General features: G+C 49.7%; 1 protein-coding gene across 1 annotated transcript; it reads left to right on the top strand.

Annotated features, from left to right (window-relative positions):
* The first annotated feature begins 239 nt into the window (after nt 1–239).
* On the top strand, nt 240–27,883 carry LOC139251721 (interferon-induced protein 44-like). Its single transcript, XM_070873270.1, has 7 exons — nt 240–326; nt 415–460; nt 583–784; nt 1,341–1,469; nt 24,029–24,191; nt 24,283–24,380; nt 25,694–27,883. Exons 1-7 carry the CDS (start codon nt 317–319, stop codon nt 25,856–25,858), a joined length of 813 nt encoding a protein of 270 aa, XP_070729371.1. The 5' UTR covers nt 240–316; the 3' UTR covers nt 25,859–27,883.

Genomic DNA, 27,883 nt, shown 5'->3' with positions numbered 1-27,883 from the left:
GAATCGCCCAGAAAACACACATTTCCAGCGGATCCTCGGCGGCTGCGGCCACAACCTGCACCAAATTTGGCCCCTTAATGTTTGAGACCTGGGTAAAGATGCCAGACAGTGAGTAATATTAGTGACGTAATGAACACAAAAATTAAACCATTTCTCCTTTCCTGCCTCTCTCGACTCAACATGTTTAGTTTTGTTCTGTGATCACACCCATCACTGAAAAGCAGGAAGAGGAAGTAAGAGATAATCTTGGGGGATTTCCAAACCCGACAGTTTGTTTATTTCTCGCAAGGTTTACAACTGCACTGTGAATCCGGTCATGGGAGACGGTAAGCTTGCAACTTTACACTGCTACTCTGATCCCAGTCTTGTATTTAAAAAAAATATATCATTGAATGCTTTCAACTTTCATTTCAGGTTATTCGAAGCAGAACGCCATTCACTCTCCAAATGTCGACGGACGGTAAGCTGTCTTGATCAGGAAGTCTGTTTCCGGACAGACACACCGGTATGTAAAGGATTGTTTTCTAAAAACAAATTTCACCTTGAGATCTAACTCTTTCCTCCCTTCCTGTTCTTTGGCAGTGCCCTGAGATCTCTGAGGAACTACCTCTTAGACTACAACCCTCCCAGAGGCCACATGGACCATATAAACATCTTGCTCTTCGGCATGTGTGAGGCTGGTAAATCAGCCACCATTAATACAATCCTCTCAGCTCTGGATCAAGAAAGAAGAACAATAAATTGTGTCACAACTGGGATTAATCCCGATTCACTCACACTCAAGGTACCTTCTACCTGTCTTTTTTCTTAAAATTCATTCTTGGGATGTGGGCGTCACTGGCAAGGCTGGTATTTATTGCCCATCCCTAGTTGCCCTGAGAAAGTGATGGTGGACCATCTTCTTGAAACACTGGTCGCAGATTTGATACAACGGAGTGGCTTGCTAGGCCACTTCTGAGGGCAGTTAAGAATCAACCAAACCAGTGTGGGACTGGAGTCAGTTATAGGCTCAGACCGGGTAAAGACAGCAGGTTTCCTTCTCCGTATTTAAGGAGGGATATAGTTGCATTGGAGGTTGTTCAGAGAAGGTTCATTAGGTTGATTCCCAAGATGAGGAGGTTGACTTATGAGGATATGGAGTTATGGGGAGCGGGCGGGGAAGTGGAGTGAGTCCATGATCATGATCTTACTGAATGGTGGAGCAGGCTCGAGGGGCTGAATGGCCGACTTCTGCTCCTGTTCTTATGTTCTCTAAATAGTGAGTCAGTTGGGTTTTTGGGACAATCTGACAGATTCATGGTCACTTTAACTTGGGTATATACATTGTTTTTAATTAACAGCTCGAATTCTACAGTTCAAACTCATTAAGGTTTTGGGATTCGTCTGGTTGGAATACGCCGAAGGATGCAGCTCAGAAAAAGAAATTGTTAACGATGATCTTGGAAGGAAGGGTGCCAGCACAAACCAACGTGAGTTTCCTCAACTATTTTACAATTTTAAAATGTACCATTTTAGAGAGTCTCAATAAACTGAAAAAACCCTTTGGAGTAAAAATGGAGCAAGATTTACTGGAAAAATCTTCCTATACTTCAGCTGTGGTTCAGTACCACCCCTCCGACAGTGCGGCGCTCCCTCAGTACCGTCCCTCCGACAGTGCAGCGCTCCCTCAGTACCGCCCCTCCGACAGTGCGGCACTCCCTCAGTACTGCCCCTCCGACAGTGCGGCGCTCCCTCAGTACTGCCCCTCCGACAGTGCAGCGCTCCCTCAGTACTGCCCCTCTGACAGTGTGGGGCTCCGTCAGTACTGACCCTCTGACAATGCGGCGCTCTCTCAGTACTGCCCCTCCGATAGTGTGCCGCTCTCTCAGTACTGCCCCTCCAAAAGTGCACGCTCCCTCAATACTGCCCTTCTGACAGTGCAACGCTCCCTCAGTACTGTCCCTCTGACAGTGTGGGGCTCCGTCAGTACTGACCCTCTGACAATGCAGTGCTCTCTCAGTACTGCCCGTCCGACACTGCGGCACTCCCTCAATACTGCCCTCCAACAGTGTAGTGCTCACTCAGTACCGCCCCTCCGACAGTGCGCCTCTCTCTCAGTACTGACCCTCCAATTGTGCAGTGCTCCCTTAGTACTGCTCCTCCGACAGTGCGGTGCTCCCTCACTACTGCCACGCCGACAATGCGGCACTCCTCAATACTGCCCCGACAGTGCGGCACTCCCTCAGTACTGCTTCTTCAAAAGTGCTGCGCTCCCACTCTCCTGCCCCATCAACAGTGCGGCACTCCCTCAGTATTGCTCCTTTGAAAGTGCAGTGCTCCTGCAGTACTGCCCCTCTGACAGTGCAGCACTCCCTCACTACTGCCTCGACAGTACGGCACTCCCTCAAGACTGCTCCTTTGAAAGTGTGGCGCTCCCACAGTACTCTCCGACATTGCGGTGCTCCCTCAGTATTGCCCCTCTGACACTGCGGCGCTCCCTCAGTACTGCCCTCTAGCAGTGTAGTGCTCACTCAGTACCGCCCCTCCGACATTGCAACACTCCCTCAGTAATGCTCCTCTGACAATGCAGTGCTCCCTCAGTACTGCCCCTCCGACAGTGCACCTCTCCCTCAGTACTGCCCTCCGACAGGGCGACATCCCTTCTGTACTGCCCCTTCGACAGTGCGCCTCTCCCTCAGTACTGCCCCTCCGACAGTGCAGCACTCCCTCAGTACTGCCTCTCCCACAGTGCGGCGCTCCCTCAGTCCTGCCCCTCTGGCAGTGTGGCGCTCCCTCAATACTCCCCCTCCGACAGTGCGGTGCTCCCTCACTCCTGCCACTCCGACAGTGCGGGACTTTCTCAGTACCGCCACTCCGACATAGCAGAGCTCCCTCAGTATCACCCCTTGGTCATTGCGCCTCTCCCTCAGTACTGCCCCTCCGAAAGCACGGCGCTCCTTCAGTACTGCCCTTCAGATATTGTGGCGCTCCCTCACTATTGCCATGCCGACAGTACGGCGTTCCTTCCGTTTTGCCCCACAGACAGTGCAGTCCTCCTTCAGGGAGCAGCAGCAGCCAAGTTCATGGCACCGTGGGTGGATCTGCTGCAAGGTGGGCAGGAAAAAAAGTGGGAGAGCTATAGTGATAGGGAATTCTATTGTAAGGGGAATAGATGGGCGTTTCTGCGGCCGCAACCGAGACTGCAGGATGGTATGTTGCCTCCCTGGTGCAAGGGTCAAGGATGTCTCGGAGTGGCTGCAGGGTATTCTGAAAAGAGAGGGTGAACAGCCAGTTGTCGTGGTGCATATAGGTACCGACGATATATGTAAGAAACAGGATGAGGTCCTCCGAGACGAATTTAGGGAGCTAGGAGCTAAATTAAAAAGTAGGACCTCAAAAGTAGTAATCTCAGGATTGCTACCAGTGCCACATGCTAGTCAGAGTAGGAATCGCAGGATAGCTCAGATGAAAACGTGGCTTGAGGACTGGTGCAAGAGGGAAGGATTCAAATTCCTGGGACATTGGAACCGGTTCTGCGGGAGGTGGGACCAGTACAAATCGGACGGTCTGCAGCTGGGCAGGACCGGAACCAATGTCCTAGGGGGAGTGTTTGCTCGTGCTGTTGGGGAGGAGTTAAACTAACATGGCAGGAGAATGGGAACCTATGCAGGGAGACAGAGGGAAATAAAATGCAGGCAGAAGCAAAAGATAGAAAGGAGAATAGTAAAAGTGGAGGGCAGAGAAACCCAAGGCAAAAAACAAAAAGGGCCACATTACAGAAAAATTCTAAAGGGGCAAAGTGTGTTAAAAAGACAAGTCTGAAGGTTCTGTGCCTCAATGCGAGGAGCATTCGGAATAAGGTGGACGAAATAACTGCGCAGACAGCAGTTAACGGATATGGTGTAATTGGCATCACGGAGACATGGCTCCAGGGTGACCAAGGCTGGGAACTCAACATCCAGGGGTATTCAACATTTCGGAAGGATAGACAGAGAGGAAAAGGAGGCGGGGTGGCATTGCTGGTTACAGAGGAAATTAATGCAATAGTAAGGAGGTTCATTAGCCTGGATGATGTGGAATCGGTATGGGTGGAGCTGCGGAATTCCAAAGGGCAGAAAACGTTAGTGGGAGTTGTGTACAGACCACCAAACAGTAGTAGTGAGGTTGGGGACAGCATCAAACAAGAAATAAGGGATGTGTGCAATAAAGGTACAGCAGTTATCATGGGCGACTTATTCTACATATAGATTAGGCTAACCAAACTGGTAGCAATGTGGTGGAGGAGGAGTTCCTGGAGTCTATTAGGGATGGTTTTCTAGACCAATATGTCGAGGAACCAACTAGAGAGCTGACCATCCTAGACTGGGTGATGTGTAATGAGAAGGGGCTAATTAACAATCGTGTTGTGCGAGGCCCTTTGGGGAAGAGTGACCATAATGTGGTAGAATTCTTTATTAAGATGGAGAGTGACAAAGTTAATTCGGAAACTAGGGTCCTGAACTTAAGGAAAGGTAACTTCGACGTTGTGAGGCGTGATTTGGCTAGAATACACTGGCAAAGGATACTTAAAGAGTTGATGATGGATAAGCAATGGCAAACATTTAAAGATCACATGGATGAACTTCAGCAATTGTACATCCCTGTCTGGAGTAAAAATAGAACGGGGAAGGTGGCTCAACCGTGGCTAACTAGGGAAAGCATTCTCTCAGTAACGCCCCTCCGACAGTGCGGCACTCCCTCAGTGTAGCCCCTCAAACAGTGCAGCGCTCCCTCAGTACTGACCCTCCGACAGTGCAGCGCTCCCTCAGTACTGCCCCTCAGACAATGCGGTGCTTCCTTAGTACTGCCCCTCCGACAGTGCAACGTTCGCTCAGTACTGGCCCTCCGATACAGCAGTGCTTCCTCAGTACTGAGCCTCCGACGGTGCGGTGCTCTCTCAGTACTGCCCCTCTGACAATGCGGCGCTCTCTCAGTACTGCTCCTCCGACAGTTCAGTGCCTCCTCAGTACTGCCCCTCCGACAGTGTGGTGTTTCCTCAGTACTGCCCCCTCCGACAGTGCAACGCTTGCTCAGTACTGGCCCTCTGATACAGCAGCGCTTCCTCAGTACTGAGCCTCCGACAGTGCGGCACTTTCTCAGTATCGCCCCTCCGACGCTGCAGTGCTCCCTCAGTACTGTCCTTCCGAAAGTGCGGCACTCCTGACAGTGCGGCGTTCACCCAGTACTACCCTCTGATACTGTGTCACTCTCTCAATACTGCCGCTCCGACAGTGCAGCGCTCCCTCAGTACTGCCCCTCCAACAGTACGGTGCTCTCTCACTACAGCCGCTCCGACAGTGTGGTGCTCCCTCAATACTCCACCTCCTACAGTGCGGCGCTCGCACAGTCCTGTCCCTCTGACAGTGCAGCACTCCTCAATACTGCTCCGACAGTGCGACACTCCCTCAGTACTGCTGCTTCGAAAGTGCGGCACTCCTGCAGTACAGCCCCTCCGACAGTGCAGCGCTCCCTCAGTTCTGGCCCTTCGATAGTGCAGTGCTCCTTCAGTACTGCCCCTCCAACAGTGCGGTGCTTCCTCAGTACTGCCCCTCCGACAGTGCAACCCACGCTCAGTACTGGCCCTCTGATACAGCAGTGCTTCCTCAGTACTGAGCCTCTGACGATGCGGCGCTCTCTCAGTACTGCCCCTCCGACACTGCAGCGCTCCCTCAGTACTGCCGCTCCGACAGTGCAGACCTCCTTCAGGACTGCCCCTCCGACAGTGCGGCGCTCCCCCAATACTGCCACTCCGATATTGCGGGGCTCCCTCAATACTGCCCCTCCGACATTGCGGCGCTCCCTCAGCACTGCCCCTCCGACAGTGCAGCGCTCCCTCAGTACTGCCCCTCTGACAGTGTGGCATTTCGTCAGTATTGACCCTCCGACAGTGCGGCATTCCCTCAATGCAGCCCCTCAAACAGTGCCGCACTCCCTCAGTACTGACCCTCCGACAGTGCAGTGCTCCCTCAGTACTGCCGCTCCGACAGTGCGGCGTCCCTTCTATACTGCTCCTCCGACAGTGCAGCGCTCCCTCAGCACAGCCCTTCCGACAGTGCGCCTCTCCCTCAGTACTACCCCTCCGACATTGCAGTGCTGCCTCAGTACTGCCCCTCCGACAGTGTGGCGCCCACTCACCACTGCGCCTCTGACAGTGCGACACTCCCTCTGTATTGCCCCTCCAACAGTGCAGCTCTCTCTAAATACTGCCCCTCCGACTGCAGCCCTCCCTCAGTACTGCCCCTCCGACACTGCGGTGCTCCCTCAGTTACTGCCCCTCCGATATTACAGCAATCCCTCAGTACTGGCCCTCCGATAGAGCAGTGCTCCCTCAGGACTGCCCCTCCGACATTGCGGCAATACCTCTGTACTGCCTCGACAGTGCGACACTCCCTCAGTACTGCCCTCCCGACATTGCGGTGCTCACTCAGTACTACCCCTCCGACAGTGCGGCACTCCCTCAGTACTGCCCCTCCAACAGTGCGACGCTCCTTCAGTACTGCGCTCCCTCAGTACTGCCCCTCCAACAGTGCAGCCCTCCTTCGGTCCTGCCCCTCCGATAGTGCAGCACTCCCAACAGTGCGGCACTCCCTCACTACTGCCCCTCCAACATTTCGGCGCCCCATCAGTACTCCCCCTCCGTTAGTGCTGCGCTCCCTCAGTACTGCCGCTCCGACAGTGTGGCGCTCCCTCAGTACTGCCCCTCCGGCAGTGCAGCCCTCCCTCGGTATTGCCCCTCCAACAGTGCAGCCCTCCCTCAGTACTGCCCCTCCGACATTGCAACACTCACTGGGTACTGCCCCGACAGTGCGGCACTCCCTCAGTACTGCTCCTCCGACACTGCAGCCCTCCTTCAGTACTGCCCTCCAACATTGCAGCACTCCCTCAGTACTGCCTCGACAGTGCGGCACTCCCTCAATACTGCTCCTTCGAAAGTGTGGCACTCCTACAGTATTGCCCCTCCGACAGTGCGGCGCTCCTTCAGTACTGCCCCTCCGACAGTGCGGCACTCCCTCAGTACTGCCCCTCCGACAGTGCGGCACTCCCTCACTACTGCCCCTCTGACAGTGCTGCACTCTCTCAGTAACACCCCTCCGACATTGCACGCCTCCTTAGTACTGACCCTCCGACAGTGCAGCACTCGCTCAATGTTTCCCCTCCGACAGTGCAGCGCTCCCTCAGTACTGCCCCTCCGACAGTGCGGCGCTCCCTCTGTACTGCCCCTCTGACAGTGCGCCGCTCCCTCAATACAGCCACATCGACAGTGCGGCGCTCCCTCAGTACCTGCCCCTCCGACAGTACGGCGCTCCCTCAGTACTGCCCCTCCGACAGTACGGCGCTCCCTCAGTACTGCCCTTCTGACAGTATGGCACTCCCTCTGTACTGCCCCTCCGACAGTGCGGCGCTCCCTCAATACAGCCACACCGACAGTGCGGTGCTCCCTCAGTACTGCCCCTCCGACAGTGCGGCACTCCCTCACTACTGCCCCTCTGACAGTGCTGCACTCTCTCAGTAACACCCCTCCGACATTGCACGCCCCCTTAGTACTGACCCTCCGACAGTGCAGCACTCGCTCAATGTTTCCTCTCCAACAGTGCAGCGCTCCCTCAGTACTGCCCCTCCGACAGTGCAGCGCTCCCTCAGTACTGCCCCTCCGACAGTACGGCGCTCCCTCAGTACTGCCCTTCTGACAGTATGGCACTCCCTCTGTACTGCCCCTCCTACAGTGCGGTGCTCCCTCAATACTGCCCCTCCGACAGTGCGGCATTTCGTCAGTATTGACCCTCCGACAGTGCGGCACTACCTCAGTAACGCCTCTCCGACAGTGCAGCACTCCCTTAGTGCAGCCCCTCAAACAGTGCAATGCTCCCTCAGTACTGCCCCTCTGACAGTGTGCCTCTCCCTCAGTACTGCCCCTCCGACAGTGCAGCGCTCCCTCAGTACTGCCCCTCCGACAGTACGGCGCTCCCTCAGTACTGCCCTTCTGACAGTATGGCACTCCCTCTGTACTGCCCCTCCTACAGTGCGGCGCTTCCTCAATACTGCCCCTCCGACAGTGCGGCATTTCGTCAGTATTGACGCTCCGACAGTGCGGCACTACCTCAGTAACGCCTCTCCGACAGTGCAGCACTCCCTTAGTGCAGCCCCTCAAACAGTGCAGTGCTCCCTCAGTACTGCCCCTCTGACAGTGTGCCTCTCCCTCAGTACTGCCCCTCCGACAGGGCAGCACTCCCTCAATACCGCCTCTCCCACAGTGCGGCACTCCCCAAGTACAGCCCCTCCAACATTCCGCCTCTCTCTCAGTACTGCCCCTCCAACAGTGCGCCTCTCCCTCAGGACTGACCCTCTGACAGTGCAGTGCTCCCTCAGTACTGCCACTCTAACAGTGAGGTGATCCTTCAGTACCGCCCCTCCGACAGTGCGGCGCTCCCCCAGTATTGCCCTCTGATACTGCGTCACTCCTTCAATACTGCCACTCCGACAGTGCAGCCCTCCCTCAGTACTGCCCCTCGGACATTGCGGAGCTCCCACAGAACCACCCCTTTGACAGTGCAGTGTGTCCTCAGTTTTGACCCTCCGACAGTGCGGCTCTCTCGGTACTGTCCTCTGACTGTGCAGCCTCCCCTCAGTATTGCCCCTCCGACATTGCAGGGTTACCTCAGTACTGCCCCTCAGACATTGCAGCGCTTCTTCAGTACTGCCCCTGCGACAGTGCAGTGCTCCCTCAGTACTGTCCCTCCAATAGTGCAGCGCTCCCGCAGTTCTGCCCCTCCGACAGTGCGGCACTCCCTCAGTATTGTCCCTCCGACAGTGCAGCTCTCATTCAGTACTGCCCCTCCGAAACTGCGGCGCTCCCTCAGTACTGCCCCTTCAATTGTGCAGCGCTCCCTCAGTATTGCCCCTCCGACAGTGCAGTCCTCATTCAGTACTGCCCCTCCGAAACTGTGGCGCTCACTCAGTGCTGCTCCTCCAACAGTGCGGCGCTCCCCAAGTACTGCCCCTCCAAAGGTGCAGCATTCCCTCAATACAGCCTCTCCAACATAGCAGCGCTCTCTCAGTACTGCCCCTCGGACAGTGCGGCGCTTCCTCAGTACTGCTCCTCCAACAGAACGGCAATCTTTCAATACCGCCCCTCCGACAATGCGCCGTTCCCTCAGTACTGCCCCTCTGATACGGCAGCTCTTCCACAGTACTGCCCCTCCAAAAGTGCGGTGCTCCCTCAGTACTGCCCCTCCAATAGTGCACCTCTCCCTCTGTGCTGCCCCTCCAACAGTGCAGCGCTCCCTCAGTACTGCCCCTCCAACAGTGCAACGCTCCGTCAGTTCTGCCCCTACGACAGTGCAGCCCTCCTTCAGTACTGGCCCTCCGAAACTGCGGCGGTCCCTCAGTACTGCCCCTCCGACATTGCAGCACTCCCTCGGTACTGGCCCTCAGACAGTGCGCCGCTCCCTCAGTACTGGCCCTCCGACATTGCAGCGCTACCTCAGTACTGCCCCTCCGACAGTGCGGCGCTCGCTCAGTACTGCCCCTCCAACAGTGCGATGCTCCCTCAGTACTGCCCCTCCGACAGTGCAGCCCTCCCTCAGTACTGCCCCTCTGACAGTGCAGCCCTCCCTCAGTACTGCCCCTCCAACATTGCGGCGCTCCCTCTGTACTCCCCTCCGACAGTCTGGCGCTCCCTCAGTACTGTACTGGAGTCTCAGCCTGGATATTGCTTATGTTTGGGCTCATGTCTCTGGAGTGAGACTATGAACTCACAACCTTCTGACTCAGAGTTGAGAGTGCTACCCGTTAGGAGCGAGTTGTTATGATCTGGTCTGCGCTGCTGAAAGGGCGGTGGAAGGTGATTCAATAATAACTATCAAAAGGGAATTAGGTCGCTGCCTAAAAAAGGAAACTTTGTACATCTGTTGGGAGAGAGTAGGGGAGTGGGACTAATTGGAAAGCTCTCAGGGAGCTGGCACGGGCATGATAAGTTGAATGGTCTTTTTTTTTATTCGTTCACGGGATGTGGGCGTCGCTGGCAAGGCCGGCATTTATTGCCCTTCCCTAATTGCCCCTTGAGAAGGTGGTGGTGAGCCGCCTTCTTGAATCGCTTCAGTCCGTATGGTGATGGTACTCCCACAGTGCTGTTAGGGAGGGACCTCCTTCTGTGCTGCATGTTTCCAGAAGGAAACAGCCCACACCTGTTTCTATGTTCCTATTCGCAGGAAACAAAATAGTGCAAATACGTATAATGGAGGCCGCTACTAAACAAACTAATACAGGGAAATAAATGCAACCAAATATTGCTAGCTTCCTCCTCCAAAACCCCCACCAGTTTTGATTTAATTCTGGGAACATTGATCTTGCTTTAAGAATCCAACTTTTTCTGGCCTGACCAGTGGATTAAAGATCCCACAGAACTCTTTGAAGAAAAGCAGGGTCATGGGCAAAGATTCCACCGTAATCTAACATCAGCAAAACAACTCAGATTATTTGGTCGATCATCATTTGTGTGATCTTGCTGTGTGAAAATTGTGTCTGCGTGCAAAACATCAACGCTTACTCCAGATATTTAGATGAACCAGATTGTGACATCAATCAACGTGCAACACTGAATTGACGCACAATCTGGTATTTTGGACGTCACAGCTCTTTTTGACACTCTCCACGGCACAACGTGCATGCAGTAGTATACTGGATCCCCTACTAACGGTTCTTAAAGGGACACACGCAACTTTCAGGTCAGTTCAGATTTTTGCTTTTGTGTTGGTTGTTTTCCACTTTATTGGAGTAGTGTCTTAGCGTTAGACATTTGAAAAGTTGTCAAAGTATGAAGGGAGTGCTGCTGGACGTTTGCAAAGCTTTGGCTCTTCAAGGAACTCAACTTGCTCCCAGTCCTGGGGGCTCTAGTTGCACTCCCCCTTGGGCTGCAGCATGACATAGAGATGGCGCACAATCTGGTACTTTGGACATCACAGCTCCTTTTGACACTCTTTCCACGGCACAACGGCATGCAGCAGTATGATGGGGACAAGCAGCTCGCAGAGCGTAGAGGAGGAAGCGGAAGGAAGGAGCCCCTTCAGACAGCCCCTTTCTGGCCAAGATGGAATCATTGCCTGCCGTACCAGTGACCACATCCCCAAATCCCCTTTCAACATTTGTCCCATACCTTACCTTTCCTCTGTTACTGACATCACAGTGTCCTCTTGGCCACAATGCAAAAATAAATGCCAGCACAAAGCAAACTTTCCAATCCAATTTCTCAATATATACTTCCAATATAATATCAAGAAATCAACTAATCACCCTTGTGCATTCCCTTAGTGAGTGCCTTTGCCTATCCTAGTGCTCTAACGCAGTGCTCATCATCATCATAGGCAGTCCCTCGAAGCTTCTATGCCAAAAAGGGATGAGTTCACAGGTGTTTCAATGAAAGACCTAATATTCCAGGTCCCGAACTACATCGTGAAGGGTGGAAGATGCCTGGGCATGGATTTTTTAACGTGGGGTGACCATTGCACACCAGCCACCACACGGGCTTGACAGAGCTAGGTCTTGGTCCAGTGGCAAGGATTACCCAAGACTAACTGGAGACCAGATCTGTTGCACAGACCGAGCGCGCACACATATCGCAGTGTGGGCTGGTCCGTGTTGCCCCTGGGCCCTCGCCTCTTCTGGGCCCCAGATTCACGCCTCTCCTGGGCCCCGGTCACTTCCCTCTACGGACTCTTGCCGCTCCTTCACCCCTCCTGCTGTGTCTGCCCGCACTGCACAGAAAGATAGAGCCATTCGGCCCTTCGAGCCTGCACCACCATTCAATATGATCATGGCTGATCATTTACCTCAGTACCCCTTTCCCGCTTTCTCGCCATACCCCTTGATCCCTTTAGCCGTAAGGGCTATATCTAACTCCCTCTTGAATACACCCAATGAACTGGCATCAACGACTCTCTGCGGTAGGGAATTCCACAGGTTAACAACTCTCTGAGTGAAGAAGTTTCTCCTCATCTCCGTGCTAAATGGCCTACCCCTTATTCTAAGACTGTGTCCCCTGGTTCTGGACTTCCCCAACATCGGGAACATTCTTCCCGCATCTAACCTGTCCCGTCCCGTCAGAATCTTATACGTTTCTATGAGATCCCCTCTCATCCTTCAAAACTCCAGTATATAAAGGCCCAGTTGATCCAGTCTCTCCTCATATGTCAGTCCAGCCATCCCTGGAATCAAGAACATCCTTCCTCAGATTAGGAGACCAAAACTGAACACAATATTCCAGGTGAGGCCTCACCAAGGCCCTGTACAATTGCAATAAGACCTCCTTGCTCCTATACTCAAATCCCCTAGCTATGAAGGCCAACATGCCATTTGCCTTCTTCGCCGCCTGCTGCACCTGCATGCCAACTTTCAATGACTGATGAACCATGACATCCAGGTCTCATTGCACCTCCCCTTTTCCTAATCTGCCACCATTCAGATAATACTCTGTCCTCGTGTTTCTGCCACCAAAGTGGATAACCTCACATTTATCCACATTATACTGCATCTGCCATGCATTTGCCCACTCACCCAACCTGTCCAATCACCCTGCAGCCTCTTAGCATCCTCCTCACAGCTCACACCATCACTCAGTTTAGTGTCATCTGCAAACTTCGAGATATTACACTCAATTCCTTCATCCAAATCATTAATGTATAATGTAAAGAACTGGGGTCCCAGCACTGAGCCCTGTGGCACTCCACTAGTCACTGCCTCCCATTCCGAAAAGGACCCGTTTATCCCGACTCTCTGCTTCCTGTCTGCCAACCAATTCTCTATCCACACCAGTACATTACCCCCAATACCATGTGCTTTGATTTTCCACACCAATCTCTTGTGTGGGACCTTGTCAAAAGCCTTTTGAAAGTCCAAATACACCACATGCACTGGTTCTCCCTTGTCCACTCTACTAGTTACATCCTCAAAAAATTCCAGAAGATTTGTCAAGCATGATTTCCCTTTCACAAATCCATGCTGACTTGGACCAATCCTGTCACTGCTCTCCAAATGTGCTGCTATTTCATCCTTAATAATTGACTCCAATATTTTCCCCACTACTGATGTCAGATTAACCGGTCTATAATTACCCATTTTCTCTCTCCCTTCTTTTTTAAAAAGTGGTGTTACATTTGCTACCCTCCAGTCCATAGGAACTGATCCAGAGTCGATAGACTGTTGGAAAATGATCACCAATGCATCTACTATTTCTCGGGCCACTTCCTTTAGTACTCTGGGATGCAGACAATCAGGCCCCGGGGATTTATTGGCCTTCAATCCCATCAATTTCCTCAACACAATTTTCCGCCTAATAAGCATATCCGTCAGTTTCCCCTTCTCACTCGACCCCCGGTCCCCTCGTACATCCGGAAGGTCATTTGTGTCTTCCTTCGTGAAGACAGAACCAAAGTATTTGTTCAATTGGTCTGCCATTTCTTTGTTCCCCATTATAAATTCACCTGAGTCTGACTGCAAGGGACCTACGTTCGTCTTCACTAATCTTTTGTCTCTTCACATATCTATAGAAGCTTTTGCAGTCAGTTTTTATGTTCACGGCAAGCTTCCTCTCGTACTCTATTTTCCCCCTCCTAATTAAACCCTTTGTCCTCCTCTGCTGAATTCCAAATTTCTCCCAGTCCTCAAGTTTGCTGCTTTTTCTGGCCAATTTATCTGTCTCTTCCTTGGATCTAACACTATCCTTAATTTCCCTTGTTAGCCACGGTTGAGCCATCTTCCCTGTTTTATTTTTACTCCAGACAGGGATGTACAAATGTTGAAGTTCATCCATGTGATCTAGAAATGTTTGCCATTGCCTATCCACCGTCAACCCTTTAAGTAACATTTGCCAGTCTATACTAGCCAATTCGCGCCTCGTGCCGTTGAAGTTGCCTTTCCTTAAGTTTAGGACCCTAGTTTCTGAATTAACTGTGTCACTCTCCATCTTAATAAAGAATTCTACCATATTATGGTCACTCTTCCCCAAGAGGCATCGCAAAACAAGATTTGCTAATTATTCCCTTCTCGTTACACATCACCCAGTCTAGGATGGCCACCTCTTTACTTGGTTCCTCGACATATTGGTCAAGAAAACCATCTCTAATACACTCCAGGAAATCCTCCTCCACCGCATTGTTGCCAGTTTGATTAGCCCAATCTATATGTAAATTAAAGTCGTCCATGATAACTGCTGTACCTTTATTGAACACATCCCTTGTTTCTTGTTTGATGCTGTCCCCAACCTCACTACTACTGTTTGGTGGCCTGTACACAACTCCCACCAACGTTTTCTGCCCTTTGGTATTCCGCAGCTCCACCCATACCGATTCCACATCATCCAAGCCAATGTCTTTCCTTACTATTGCATTAATTTCCTCTTTAACCAGCAACGCCACCCTGCCTCCTTTTCCTCTCTGTCTATCCCTCCTAAATGTTGAATACCCCTGGATGTTGAGTTCCCAGCCTTGGTCACCCTGGAGCCATGTCTCCGTGATGCCAATTACATCATATTCATTAACTGCTATCTGCGCAGTTAATTCGTCCACCTTATTCCGAACACTCCTCGCTTTGAGGCACAGAGCCTTCAGGCTTGTCTTTTTAACACATCTTGCCCCTTTAGAATTTTTCTGTAATGTGGCCCTTTTTGTTTTTTGCCTTGGGATTCTCTGTCCTCCACTTTTACTATTCTCCTTTCTATCTTTTGCCTCTGTCTCCCTCTTGTTTCCCTCTGCCTCCCTGCATAGGTTCCCATCCCCTTGCCATATTAGTTTAACTCCTTCCCCACAGCACGAGCAAACATGCCCCCTAGGACATTGGTTCCAGTCCTGCCCAGGTGCAGACCGTCCGGTTTGTACTGATCCCACCTCCCACAGAACCGATTCCAATGCCCCAGGAATATGAATCCCTCCCTGCTGCACCACTGCTCAAGCCACGTATTCATCTGAGCTATTCTGCGATTCCTACTCTGACTAGCACGTGGCACTGGTAGCAATCCCGAGATTACTACTTTTGAGGTCCTACTTTTTAATTTAGCTCCTAGCTCCTTAAATTCGTCTCGTAGGACCTCATCCCGTTTTTTACCTATATCGTTGGTACCAATGTGCACCACGACAACTGGCAATTCTCCCTCCCTTTTCAGAATGTCCTGCACCCGCTCCGAGACATCCTTGACCCTTTGACCAGGGAGGCAACATACCATCCTGGAGTCTCGGTTGCAGCCGCAGAAACGCCTATCTATTCCCCTTACAATTGAATCACCTATCACTATCGCTCTCCCACTCTTTTTCCTGCTCTCCTGTGCAGCAGAGCCAGCCACGGTGCCATGAACTTGGCTGCTGCTGCCCTCCCCGATGAGTCATCCCCCTCAACAGTACCCAAAGCGGTGTATCTGTTTTGCAGGGGGATGACCGCAGGGGACCCCTGCACTACCTTCCTTGCACTGCTCTTCCTGTTGGTCTTCCATTCCCTATCTGGCGGTGGACCCTTTACCTGTGGTAAGACCAACTCGCTACACGTGCTATTCACATCATTCCTCAGCATCGCGGATGCTCCAGAGTCAATCCACCTTCAGCTCCAATTCCGCAATGCAATCCGTCAGGAGCTGGAGGCCGATACACTTCCCGCAGACATAGTCGTCAGGGACGCTGGAAGTGTCCCTGAGTTCCCACACAGTACAGGAGGAGCATATCACGTGTCCGAGCTCTCCTGCCATGACTTAACCCTGAGATACACTTAATTTGGCAACAACAATGTTAACAGGTTACTTACTGATATAAAAAGAAAAAGAAAAACTACTTACCAATCACCAGCCAATCACTTACCCTCTTGGCTGTGACGTCACCTTTTGATTTCTTTCTACTTCTTTTTTGTTTTCTCTCCCTGCTGAAGCTGCACAAGCTGGGCCTTTTGTAAGCCTCACCCCGCATCTCGAACTCCTGCCTCCAATCTGCCGCCGCCTCTCGCTGCAATCAGCGACCTGGCTTTGTATCTGTCACCCTCCTGCAGCAGCACCTGCTGCTCCCTGCAGTGGTATGCCGCTGCATGCTGCTCCCTCCAATGGGCCCGGCCTGCTGATGGTCTCGTAGGCCGGGACCGCACCGATTTCCAGGCCGGGCCACCGTACGCTGATCCCTCCAAAGTATGATAAGAGTGCAGTCTGTATTGCTGTAGTGTCTGGGCTTCTCGTTGTAACCAATTCTTCACTGACGTGAGTTTTTGTTGTAAGCTTTGCTCTTGCAAGATACGGTTCTGGTCTTGTGGACTGAGCTGTGCAAGCTGGGCAATCTGAGCTTGTATGCATAGATTTTTTTGATATTGAATGATAAAATATTCTTGGGTATGTTGTAGTTTTCTTAGTTTATTCTCAGTGCCTTGAGTCATAAGTCTTAGTTCCTCAAATGTTTGGTTTATTTGCAGGTGTTTCTGCAACATGGAATCCAGGAAACCTACTGGTGAACTTTGATTTGTAGCTTCTCTAACGCAGTGCTACCACAATGGCTGCAGCATGGCTGGTGGAAGGCTGTTGACTTTCAGTGGGGGATACTACAAATAGCATTGCAAGATGACCTTGAGGACCTGGTGGCTGGGAGTGTGAAATCGAGTGACGGTGTTTCTTTGTCCTCTTCACTCTCCTTTTCCTCTTCTTGGTCAACTACTGGCTGGGCAGGCTAAATTTCTTGGCTGTCTGAAATGAGAAAGGCACAAGGGAAGGGTTGTGGTGAGGGGAAGGGTTTAAAACAAGAGGTGCATGCTTACATCAAATGCAGCTTGTAAATCAGAATATATTGTGAGATGAGGCGGAAGTGGGATGTGAGAAGGAGGATAATGTTTGAGGATACCAGCATCTTGTATTCTTTCAGCATCGCCACTGGCCAAGGGCTCAGCTATGCCCCTGCCAACAATGACCAGCACCGTCTCCTCCACTCGTCTGAGGTTATGAAGCTTCTTTGGTCTTTGGAGCCAGGTGGTGGGGGCAACATTGCTGGCAATGTTTTCTTGGTGATCTGGTCCCACATCCTCCTTTCTGGGGGGCCTCCTGGCCCCTGTGGATAGAAGGCCTCTTGCAGTGTTTACTCCCTGCACAAAGCTCGAGGGTTGCATCCGAGACCCTGGGTGCCCTTTCCCTGGCCAGTTGAGCCATTTGTGCTGAAGCACATTTATCATTTATCATTTTTCATCTGCAGCAGGCAGCTCACCTTTATGAGGTGCAGATGGCCTTTAAGAGCAGCAGGTTAGTTTTAAGTAAAGCTAGTCTCGCTCGAACACCAAGAACATTGGCTCCTGCTAAGCACAGCCAGTCAGCAGCACGTTGTCCAATTTCTAGGCCTTCATCTCTAGATTATAGGATAAAATGACTGGAACTAAAATGATCTTGTGAGCTTCCATATTAAAGGCGAGTTATAACGGATTTCAGTAAAATTGTTTAATTCCAAGTTCGAATTTGAAATATAAATCTGTATCAGTGGAAAATTATGTGTAAAGAAATGCTGCGTAAACAATTGGGAAACACAGAACCCATAATACCACTAAACTATCTTCCATATCGCTATTTTTTGAAATTTGAACTACTTGTCATAATTAGCCTCTGCACTCAGGGAGAGAGTAACCTGGAAGTGTAGTGAAAGGTCCATGAAGAACCTCATCGAGCAGACCATCGGGATGCTGAAGCAACGATTTCATTGCCTTGACTGCTCGGGAGGAGCCTCCAGTACTCACTGGACCTGCTGGTGGCCTGCTGAATGCTCCACACCTTGGCCATCATAAAGGCCCAGTCCTTGCCACCACAGGTTTCGGGACCACCTCAGGAGGAGCAGGAGGAAGAGGAAGGCAGCACATCCCCATTCGAGACAGGCTGTCCGTGAGCACCTCATCAGGTTTCGGTTCCAGTGAATGAAAGCCCAGATCTCCGTTGCTCACCACTTCTCCATCTTACCATCCCTCTGTCACAGAACATCCTAGCGCCTTCCTGGGCACAAAGCTGAAATGAGAGCCACCATGCATTGCAAGCATAATTTATAAATTTATTAAATTCAAATCAAAAGAACACAATCAACTAATCGCCCTTGAGCATTCCCTTAGTGTCTGTCCATCGTGTGCCTTTTGCTGCTCTAGTGCTCCTACGACCTGATCCGCCAGTGACTGCAGCATGGCTGGTGGAAGGCTGCTGACTGTCAGTGGGGGAGACTGCAATTTGCCTTCCAGAATGATTCATAGAATCAAAAAAAATACAGCACAGGAGGCCATTCGGCCCATCGTGTCTGTGCTGGCCGACAAAGAGCTGTCCAGCCTAATCCCACTTTCTAGTTCTTGGGCCGCAGCCCTGTAGGTTACGGCACCTCAAGTGCACATCCAAGTACTTTTTAAATACTATTCTGATGAAGGGTCAGAGACCTGAAACATTAACTCTGTTTCTCGCCACAGATGCTCCTTGCCCTGCTGAGATTTCCAGCATTTTCTGTTTTTATTGCAGATTCCAGCATACACAGTATTTTGCTTTTTTAAAAAAATACTATGATGGTTTCTGCCTCTACCACCCTTTCTGGCAGAGGGTTCCAGACCCCCACCACCCTCTAGGTGAAGAATCTGGTTGAGTGTGGTCAGTGCTTCGATGCTGGGGATGTTGGCCTAGTCGAGGACACTGACGTTGGTGCATCTGTCCTCCCAGGGGATTTGCAGGATCTTGCGGAGGCAGCGCTGGTGGTATTTCTTCAGCACTTTGAGTTGTCTACTGTACATGGTCCACGTCTCTGAGCCATACAGGAGGGTGGATATCACTACAGCCCTATAGACCATAAGCTTGGTGCCAGATTTGAGGGCTTGATCTTCCTCAGGTGGCCAAAGGCTGCGCTGGCGCACTGGAGATGATGTTGAACCTCGTTGTCGATGTCTGCCCTTGCTGATAATAGGCTCCCGAAGTGTGAAAGTCCAGGGCCGCACATCACTTTTCAAGTGGAAGCAAGTCTTCCTCAATTTTGAGGGACTGCCTATGATGATGAGGTGAAGATATGTCCCTTCAAATCCCCTTTAAGCCTCCTACCAATTACTTTGAATCTATGCCCCTTGGTTATTGACCCCTCTGCTAAGGGAAATAGGTCCCTCCTCTCCACTCTATCTATGACCTCGAGCAGCTCTGGCCCTAGAAGGCCGGGCTGTAGACTGCACGATGTTGGCATGGGTGGCAGCAGTCTGGGCTGGCTGGAGAACAGGTAGCTGCAAGGGTACTGTCAGAGTAGCAGTGGTAGGAGCAGGAATGCTAACATCCTGAGAGAGGGCAGCAGGTTCCTGTTCCACTGATCTACTGCCACTCCCCCGGGGCGGCGCCTCAGCATTATTAGCCATCTATTGGAGCAGATTGCTGGACTGCTGTGACACCCTGCAAGCCCTTTTTCACACTCGTAAACCCAGCCAAGATGGCAGCAGTCTGAGCTTGCGTGGCAGCAAGCTGAGACTGCAGGAAAGCAGTCTGAGCTTGCGTGGCAGCACTGAGACGTTGGGTCGCTTCCACCTGTGCTGCAATGGAAACAGATCGCCCATTGCACCCAGCATCATGGTTGGGTCCACATGGTCTCTAATTTACATCCTGGAAATCATGGGCTCCAAGCTCCACGCAAAACCCCGTGCAATATTGGAGCCAGACTCCTCCATGCTCCTTGACACTGACAAGGGGCTCTCTGGCAGGCTTGCTATTACACCTAGCATTTGTGTGTGCATGACCATCACCCTTCTTCTGAAGGTTGCCCCGTCGAGGGCATCACCTGAGTCCTGTGCAGCAGAACTCGTGCCCGAACTCTTCTTCCAGGGGGATGGCACCCGAGCTAACCTTTTCCCCCTGGCCTGGCTGCAGCCCACTTGTGCCCAGTGACTCACCGCATGCAGATCCCGCCTTTATACTGCCCTCTAAAATGTGCACAGTGCCAGTTTCTGAGCTGGTGCCCGCGAGTGTCAAATGCAGTGAAGGTGTGTCTTCCTCTCCTTCACTGTCCTCCTCCATAATTTCGGGGACTGGTTATGCTGGTGGGACGTCTTGTGCATCTGAAAGGAAAAGGGCATAAGGGGAAAGTTGCGGTGAGGGGAGGGGGGAAAAGCAAGATATCTATGCAGACACCATCAGCAGCTTGTTAGTGAGAAGAAATTGTGTGATGAGGGGGAAGTGGACTGTGAGAAGAAGGATTAAATATGAGCATACCCTTAGCATCAATGCTTTCAACTTCCCCACTCGTCACGGACTCGGTCACTGCCCCTCCAATGATCTCGAGCACTGCTTTCTCCAGCTCAGTCAGGTTCTACAGACAGGCCCCCCCTCCATCCATCTGCTGTTGCTCTCTCTGGTTATGTGCCACCTTTGCCTGCACTGTGTTTGGGTGATGCGCCAGCCATAGTTGAATAGCTGGCAGTGTGTGCAAGGTGTGAGATGTGAGCATGAGTCTTGCAGCAGTGGTAACTGTGAGGGTGAAGTGAAGATTGTGAGGTATGAGTGGTGATAGCGAGAGATTGTTGGGAGGTGAGTGATGGGGGTGTGGTGCATTAAGCAGTGTGTGAGGATAGTGGTGCAGATGGTAGGAGATGGAATTTGAAGATGCATTCAATCACCTTGACCAGTCGTGTGAGGTAATTAAACTTTTTGCGGCACTGGATCCAGGACCTGCAGACAACACTCATCGCACTGATGGCTTCAGCGGTCTCCTCCTACAGCCCTCTTGTGTCCACAGGCCTCCTGCCCCGCTGCAGGTGGAGGATCTCAGGACATCTTTCAACCTCCAACACCAGGCCTGCAGTGCCACATCAGAAAATCTCCTTCCCATTTCTCTTGGCTGTTGGGCCGTGGCTTTCTCCACAATGACTATGAGGTGTTTCTGCAACAAAGCACTTCCCCTTTATTAGTGCAGAGAGCCTAGGCCAAACTTCATTGGCCACTAGGCTGCACCCAATATTGCCCTCCCTGTTCAGCGCTAAGCCAATCAGCAGTGCGTTTAGCACTGAGATCAGTGCTACAAACTATATCATTTTATAATATTGCCACCAGAATTGTACGCAGTACTCCAAGTGTGGTCTAACCAAGGTCCTATACAAGTTTAGCATAACTTCTCTACTTTTTAATTCTATCCTTCTAGAAATAAACCTTAGTGCTTGGTTTGCTTTTTTATGGCCTTATTAACCTGCATCGCTACTTTTAGTAATGTGTGTATTTGTACGCCCAGATCCCTTTGCTCTTCTACCCCATTTAGATTCTTATTTTCCAAGTACTATGTGACCTCCTTATTTTTCTCACCAAAATGTAATACTTCACCCTTATCTATGCTGAAACTAATTTGCCAATTCTATGCGCATTCTGCAAGTTTATTAATGTCTTCCTGTAATTTGTTGCAGTCCTCCTCAGTGTTGATTATGCCGGAGTTTGGCGTCATCCGCAAATTTAGAAATTGTGTTTTTGATTCCAAAGTCTAAATTATCAATATAAATTGTGAAACATACAGAAAAGTCCAAGAGTAACACACAGTGACAGAGTAACTGAGAAACAGAAAAATGTCCAAGCGTAACACGTGAAATGAGTAAAGGACATAGAATAATAATCATGGGAGATTTTAACTACTGCAAATAAACTGGCAGGAGGCAGCAAAAGGGGTAGAGGGAATGGAGTCTTTACAATGTGTGCAGGACTCCTTTCTTACCCACTATGTAAAAAGCCCAACAAGAGAGGGAGTCCTGCTGAACCTAGTAATGGGAAATGAACCAGAACAGCTTAAAAGAAGTAAGCATAGGAGAACATCTAGGCAATAGCAATCACAACACAATAAGGTTGAAGATAAAGATTGAGAAGGCCACATAAGTAAGACAAAGACCAAAGTAATAAATTGGAAAAAGCTGATTTACTGACAAAGAAATAGAGCAGCAGTGGGAATAATTTAAAACGATGATCAATAGCGTCCAGGAGAAATATATCCCACTAAAAAGCAAGAACAACTACCCAGTAATGACACACCATGAACGAATAAAGAAATAAGGGCAACATTAAAACTAAAAAAAAAAGCATACACTAAGTAGACTACGAAGGAGAGGATGACAATAGGGAATTAAAAGGTTAGGAAAGAAGTCAAAAAAACAATTCAGAAGACAAAAAGAAATTACCAAATTAAATTATCAAGGAATATAAAAAGAAATAGTAAATTATTCTACAGGCTCATACATAACAAAGAAAAATCAGGATAGGAATAGAGCCATAGAGCCACTGCTGGATACACACGATAAATTTACAGGTATTGACAGTGATAGTGAATACAGGATGAACCTTCCTTATCCGGAACTATCCCTCGTCCAGAACCATTCCTGGCCACCAGGTGGCGCATGCGCAGAACTCCGACATGAACAAATTGAAGTCCTTCCTCGCTGCTGACTCGCGCAATCGCTGGCCTGACTCTGAGATCCACCGCTTCCCTCTTGCCCCTCCGCCACCCCCCCCCCCACCCCCACCCCAAGATCTCTCTGCCGCACTCCCAGCCCCAAGTCAGCCAACCCAGATGTCCCCTTGCTCAGTACCTGTACCATCCAATTTAACATGACCACACCTCGTCCGGAAAAATCCTTTATCCTGAACAGGCCAAGTCCCGAGGGTTCTGGATAAGGTAATTACTTTACCTCAGTATTTACCAGGGAGATTAACATGGTGAACATGACATTGAGAGATAGCAGAGGCACTATTACATATATATATATATATATATATTGGAAAAGGGACGAGTGCCAGAGGACTGGCGAACAGCTAATGTGATTCCTATATATAAAAAGAGAGATAGAACAAGTCCAGGGAACTATAGACCAATTAGCTTAACGTCAGTGGTAGGAAGAATCATTAATCGAGGAACAGATAAATAGGGAGGGAAATCCAAGAGTAACACACAGGAACAGAGTAACAGAGAAACTGTTGCCGTTTTTTTCCCATTGTTATGGTCGCAACTAAGGGTTGTTAGTCCTGCAACAATAGTTTCCGTGAGTCATAGCCAAGCAGTTTTAACGTACATTGACTAATAACAATATTGTTCTTATACAACTGTTCTACAGTATTACATTAAATGGGCCAGCAATTAATACAAGCTGTTTCCTCCACAAAGTTCCTGCTGATCAGACTTGCAGCTTTGTGGGCTACCATTAAGACAAAAGGTTTTCTGATTGTCCATGAAAGCTCTAACTTTTGGAGGGAACAGGTTTTACCCTGATACTATTTGGCTAATTTGGGCTGCGAGTACTATCTCACCAAACTGACACTACATTGAGCTGTTTGTGCAATATCCTAATCTGCTTGGCAACAGTCTTACAGGTTTGTCATTGTTCTCTCCTCTTATCTGTAAGTGTCTGAATTTTTACATGTTATCATAATACCAGCCCACTTATGGCAGTGCATGGTAGGTAAGTGGGTCTCCTAGAAACTTGTCCTTTAGCTAGGTATGGGCCATTTCTTGACCTGGGTGTTAATCATTTCAGTATTCTGTCTTTGAGTTTCCAAACTCTCTTTTGTTCACACACACAGACAAGATTCAGGCACACCCTACCACTGCACCCCACCTTTCTCCACATTCACGCTCTGGCTAAAGTGCTGGAGCAAAGAAAATCTGGACACCGCGCCATTTGGGCCACTTAAAAATATTCGAACAATAACACACAGGGACAGAGTAACTGAGACGTCGAAAATAGTCCAAGAATAACACACAGGAACAACATAACCAAGCGATAAATACTCAGAGCAAGTTAATGAAACAGAGAAAAATACAGAAAGGGGGAGAGGAACAGACACAGCTGGAGAGTGGGAGACCCTTACTGACACCAAAACCCGAGACCGAGGTCGGGGCCCCTCTGGATCTCAGTAGGATTGGTGAATGAGATAGATGGATCTTGTCTGATAGGACTGGAAACCCCTCCAGTCAGCATTCACCATAATGCTGAGTAAATGTAAACATTGTGTCGCTGGTAGCTTTTAGTATAACCCATTCACTTTTCTCTAATTTAGTTGAAGGAATTCAATCCTGATTTGGACGATGGTCAGTATCCAGTCATTCCAGAAAACAAAATTCATGGAGTCGCATTCATTTTTAACATCAACATCCTGGACAACACTCCGATGCATTTGATTGAGCACTTTCAGGAACTACAAACCATTGTGGCACAGAAAAGTACATCTCTTTCTCTTTCTGCCTACGTAATCTTTGTCGCCATTCAGTTTTATGTTTAACATTGATATTTTTATGAAATGTCTCTTTTCAGATGTTTACAGGATTGTGATTGGGACCAACATTGACCATTTAGGAGTACCAGAGAAATATTATCATCTCATTTATAATTACAAGCAACTACAGAAGAAGGTAACAGGAATGTGTTAATTTGTAGATTAATATAATTATTTTAAAAATTTGTTTGGAATGCAGGCATCACTGGCAAGGCTGGCATTTATTGCCCATCCCTAATCGCCCCTTGAGAAGGTGGTGGTGAGCCGCCGCCTTGAACCACTGCAGTCCGTGTGGTGAAGATGTTCCCACAGAGCTGTTAGGTAGGGAGTTCCAGGATTGTGTCCCAGTGATAATGAAGGAATACCAGTAATAATGGATGTTTTGATTCTCACTGGAGAATTAGTTTTTAAATGTGACAGTTTTTGTCTGATGGATGATGGTGTTGACTGCTTTCAGTGACAGTACATGTAGGATTAAAAACAAGGTTCACTCACTGAAAATGGACCAGCTTGTTTTTGATACAGTAAGTACCAAAGTATAGACTTTGGACTGGGCCTTCTGCCCACGCCATCCTCCAAAGTTAACGAGATGCGCATCTCTGGGGAGCGACAGGGTAAGAGTGAAGGGTCACTGAAATGCATTAATTACAGGAGGCTGAATTTATCTGTGAGATCTATCACAGTGAGGTAACGCAGGCAGCCAACACAACATGCATGGCCTTCTCAAGGGTGTGACCCGTGGCTCAGTGGACAGCACGGTCACCTGAGTCAGAGAGTTGTGAGCTGAAGGCCCACTCCTGGGACCTGAGCTTAAAATCCAGGCAGACACTCCAGTGGCGTACTGAGGGAGTGCTGCTAACGTTCCCGGTAATGTTTTTGGGTGCGCGGCTCCTTTAAAGGGGCTGCACAGCCCATTCACAGTTTTGCGCATGCGCGAACTTTAACATAGCAAAAGCAAGTCCCGGGCTGCGTGGGACTGGCCGAGAGCTGAGCAGCTTATAGGAAACGTTGGGTGCTGCACTGTCGGGATGTCACCTTTCGAATGAGACGTATAGTTGAGGCCCTGTCTTCCTTCTCCGGTGGGTGTAGAAGATCCCATGGCATTGTTTTGGCCAATATTAATCCCTCACTGAACACCGAAAAGCAGATTATTGGGTGATTTATGTATTTGCTGTTTGTGGGAGCTTGCTGTGCACGAACTGACTGACACATATTTGTATAGACTGGTCTTTATACAACGCCTTTCACCACCTCAGGACGTCCCAAAGCGCTTCACAGTAAATGAAGTGTAGTCACTGTTGTAATATAGGAAACGGGGCGGCCAATTAGTACACAGCAAGTTCTCACAATCAGCAATTAGATTAAAAATATTAAAACTGAATGTTGATTCAGAATTGTGATTCAAAAATGTAATCACCTTGACCAGTTTATCATTACTTTTTCCCTTAGTTTCAAAAGCTGTCAGCTGAAACTGGGATGGAAGAGCGCACCATGTTTGCCGTTGCGAATGAGTGGAAAGGCGACACGATAGATCAGACCAGATGTGTGCTCATTTTGTATGCACTGGAAAATATGGTCAGAAACATAGACAAATACATCAAAGTGACACAGTAATGGGCAAACCTAACCTCATTCATGACTATAGCACAGAAACATTGTGTTGGCTGGAAGGAATGGCCTCCTTCCATGCTGTGTATTTCTATGACTGTATGAAACAGGTCATTCGGCCCACTAGCTTATGCCAGCATTTAAGCACCACACGAGCCTTCTCCCACTCCTCTTCATCTCATCCTATCACCATATACTTCTATTCCTTTCTCCCTCATGTGTTTATCCAGCTTCCCCTTAAATGCATCGATACTATTCACCTCAACCTCTCCCTGTGGGAGCGAGTTCCACATTCTCACCACTCTCTGGGTAAAGAAGTTTCTCCTGAATTCCCCATTGGATTTATTAGTGACTATCTTATATTTACAGCCTCTAATTCGGTCTCCCCACAAATGAAATATTTTCTTCACATCTACTCTATCAAACCCCTTCATTATCTTGAAGCTCTCTATCAGGACACCCCTCAGCCTTCTCTTTTCTAGAGCAAAGAACCCCAGCCTGTTCCATCTTTCCTGATAGGTATAACCTCTCAGTTCTGGTATCATCCTTGTGAATCTTATTTACACTACCTCCAGTGCTACTTTTTCTAATATGGAGATCAGAATTGTTCACAGTACTCCAAGTCTGTAACCGTAACAGTGTAATCAATCCTATTTCTGTATCATGTAGCTGGCTTAGTCCACTTTAAAGATCCCAACATAAGAATCCTTTATCTTCTAATTTAGGGTTTGAAAGTAGACAATCAGTTTTGGAGTGGTTGGTATGTGAGGGTCTGATGTATTTACACTTCCATTCTATGCACGTTTATGGCAGATGTAGTCATAGAATCCTACAGCACAGAGGGAGGTCATTCCGCCCATCAAGCCCATGCCGGCTCTTTGAAAGGACGATCCAATTAGTCCCACTCCTTCCTGCTCTTTTTCCTCCTTTTCCTTTTCAAGTATTTATCCAATTTCCTTTTGAAAGTTACGATTGAATCTGCTTCCACCGCCCTTTCAGGCAGCGCGTTCCAACTTGCTGTGTAAAAATACATTCTCCTCCTCTCCATTCACCCCTTGGTTTTTGGCAATTACCTTCAATCTGTGCTCTCCTGCCAGTGGTAACAGTTTCTCTTTATTTACTCTATCTAAATATCACATCATTTTGACCACCTCTACTAAATCTCCCCTTAACCTTCTCTGCTCTAAGGAGAACAACTCCAGCTTCTCCAGTCTCACCACGTAACTAAAGTCCCTCATCCCTGGTACCAAATCTCCTCTGCATGCTCTGTGGTGACAGAGTCTGGTAAATATTTTTGAGCGGTCTATAAGTGTTTTCTGCTCATTAACCGGTTGTTTTGGTTTGGTTTGTCTGTAGACCAGTGGGAACTGGGTGGGATGTTTGTGGAGATACATAGGGCCCAAGTTTCCACATGATAAAAAACGGGCGCCCCTCCGAGCTGGGCGCCTGTTTTTCGTGCCTAAAACGGCACCGGAAAAAAAACGAGCGCTTCTGGAGCGCTTTGCAGCTCCATGTCTGCTTGGCGCGGCGCCCACGGGGGCGGAGCCTACACTCGCGCCGATTTTGTAAATGGGAGGGGGCGGGTACTATTTAAATTAGTTTTTTTCCTGCCGACAACGCTGCACGTGCGCGTTGGAGCGTTCGCACATGCTCAGTGTGAAAAAAACATTGGCACTCGGCCATTTTTGTAGTTCTTTGTAGTTCTTTGTAGCTGTTTAGTTTTTTAACATTTTTTAATAAAAGTACATTGCCATCAGCACAGAGGCTTCTTGTAGCAGTGAGAAGGGTGCAGGAAGCCTCAGAAAGTTGAGGCAGCCGTTTCCCGACGACCTCCCCCTTTTGCCGTCGGGAAATGGCTTCTCAATTTCTGAGGCTTCCTGCAGCCTTCTCTCTTTCCCGCCAGCCGTCTGGAACGGCTCCATTCCCTTCCGCCCCCCCACCCCCCCCCCCCCGCGTTCGGTCGGCTCCCGCCCTTCCCCCCCCCCCCCCTCGCGTTCGTCGGCTCCCTTCCCTTCCCCCCCCCACCCCCCT

The sequence above is a fragment of the Pristiophorus japonicus genome, unplaced genomic scaffold (genome assembly GCF_044704955.1).
Source record: "Pristiophorus japonicus isolate sPriJap1 unplaced genomic scaffold, sPriJap1.hap1 HAP1_SCAFFOLD_433, whole genome shotgun sequence".
In the NCBI taxonomy this organism is placed as follows: Eukaryota; Metazoa; Chordata; class Chondrichthyes; family Pristiophoridae; genus Pristiophorus; species Pristiophorus japonicus.
Note: the sequence above shows the minus strand (reverse complement) of the source record. Positions and strands in the feature narration are given on the sequence as shown.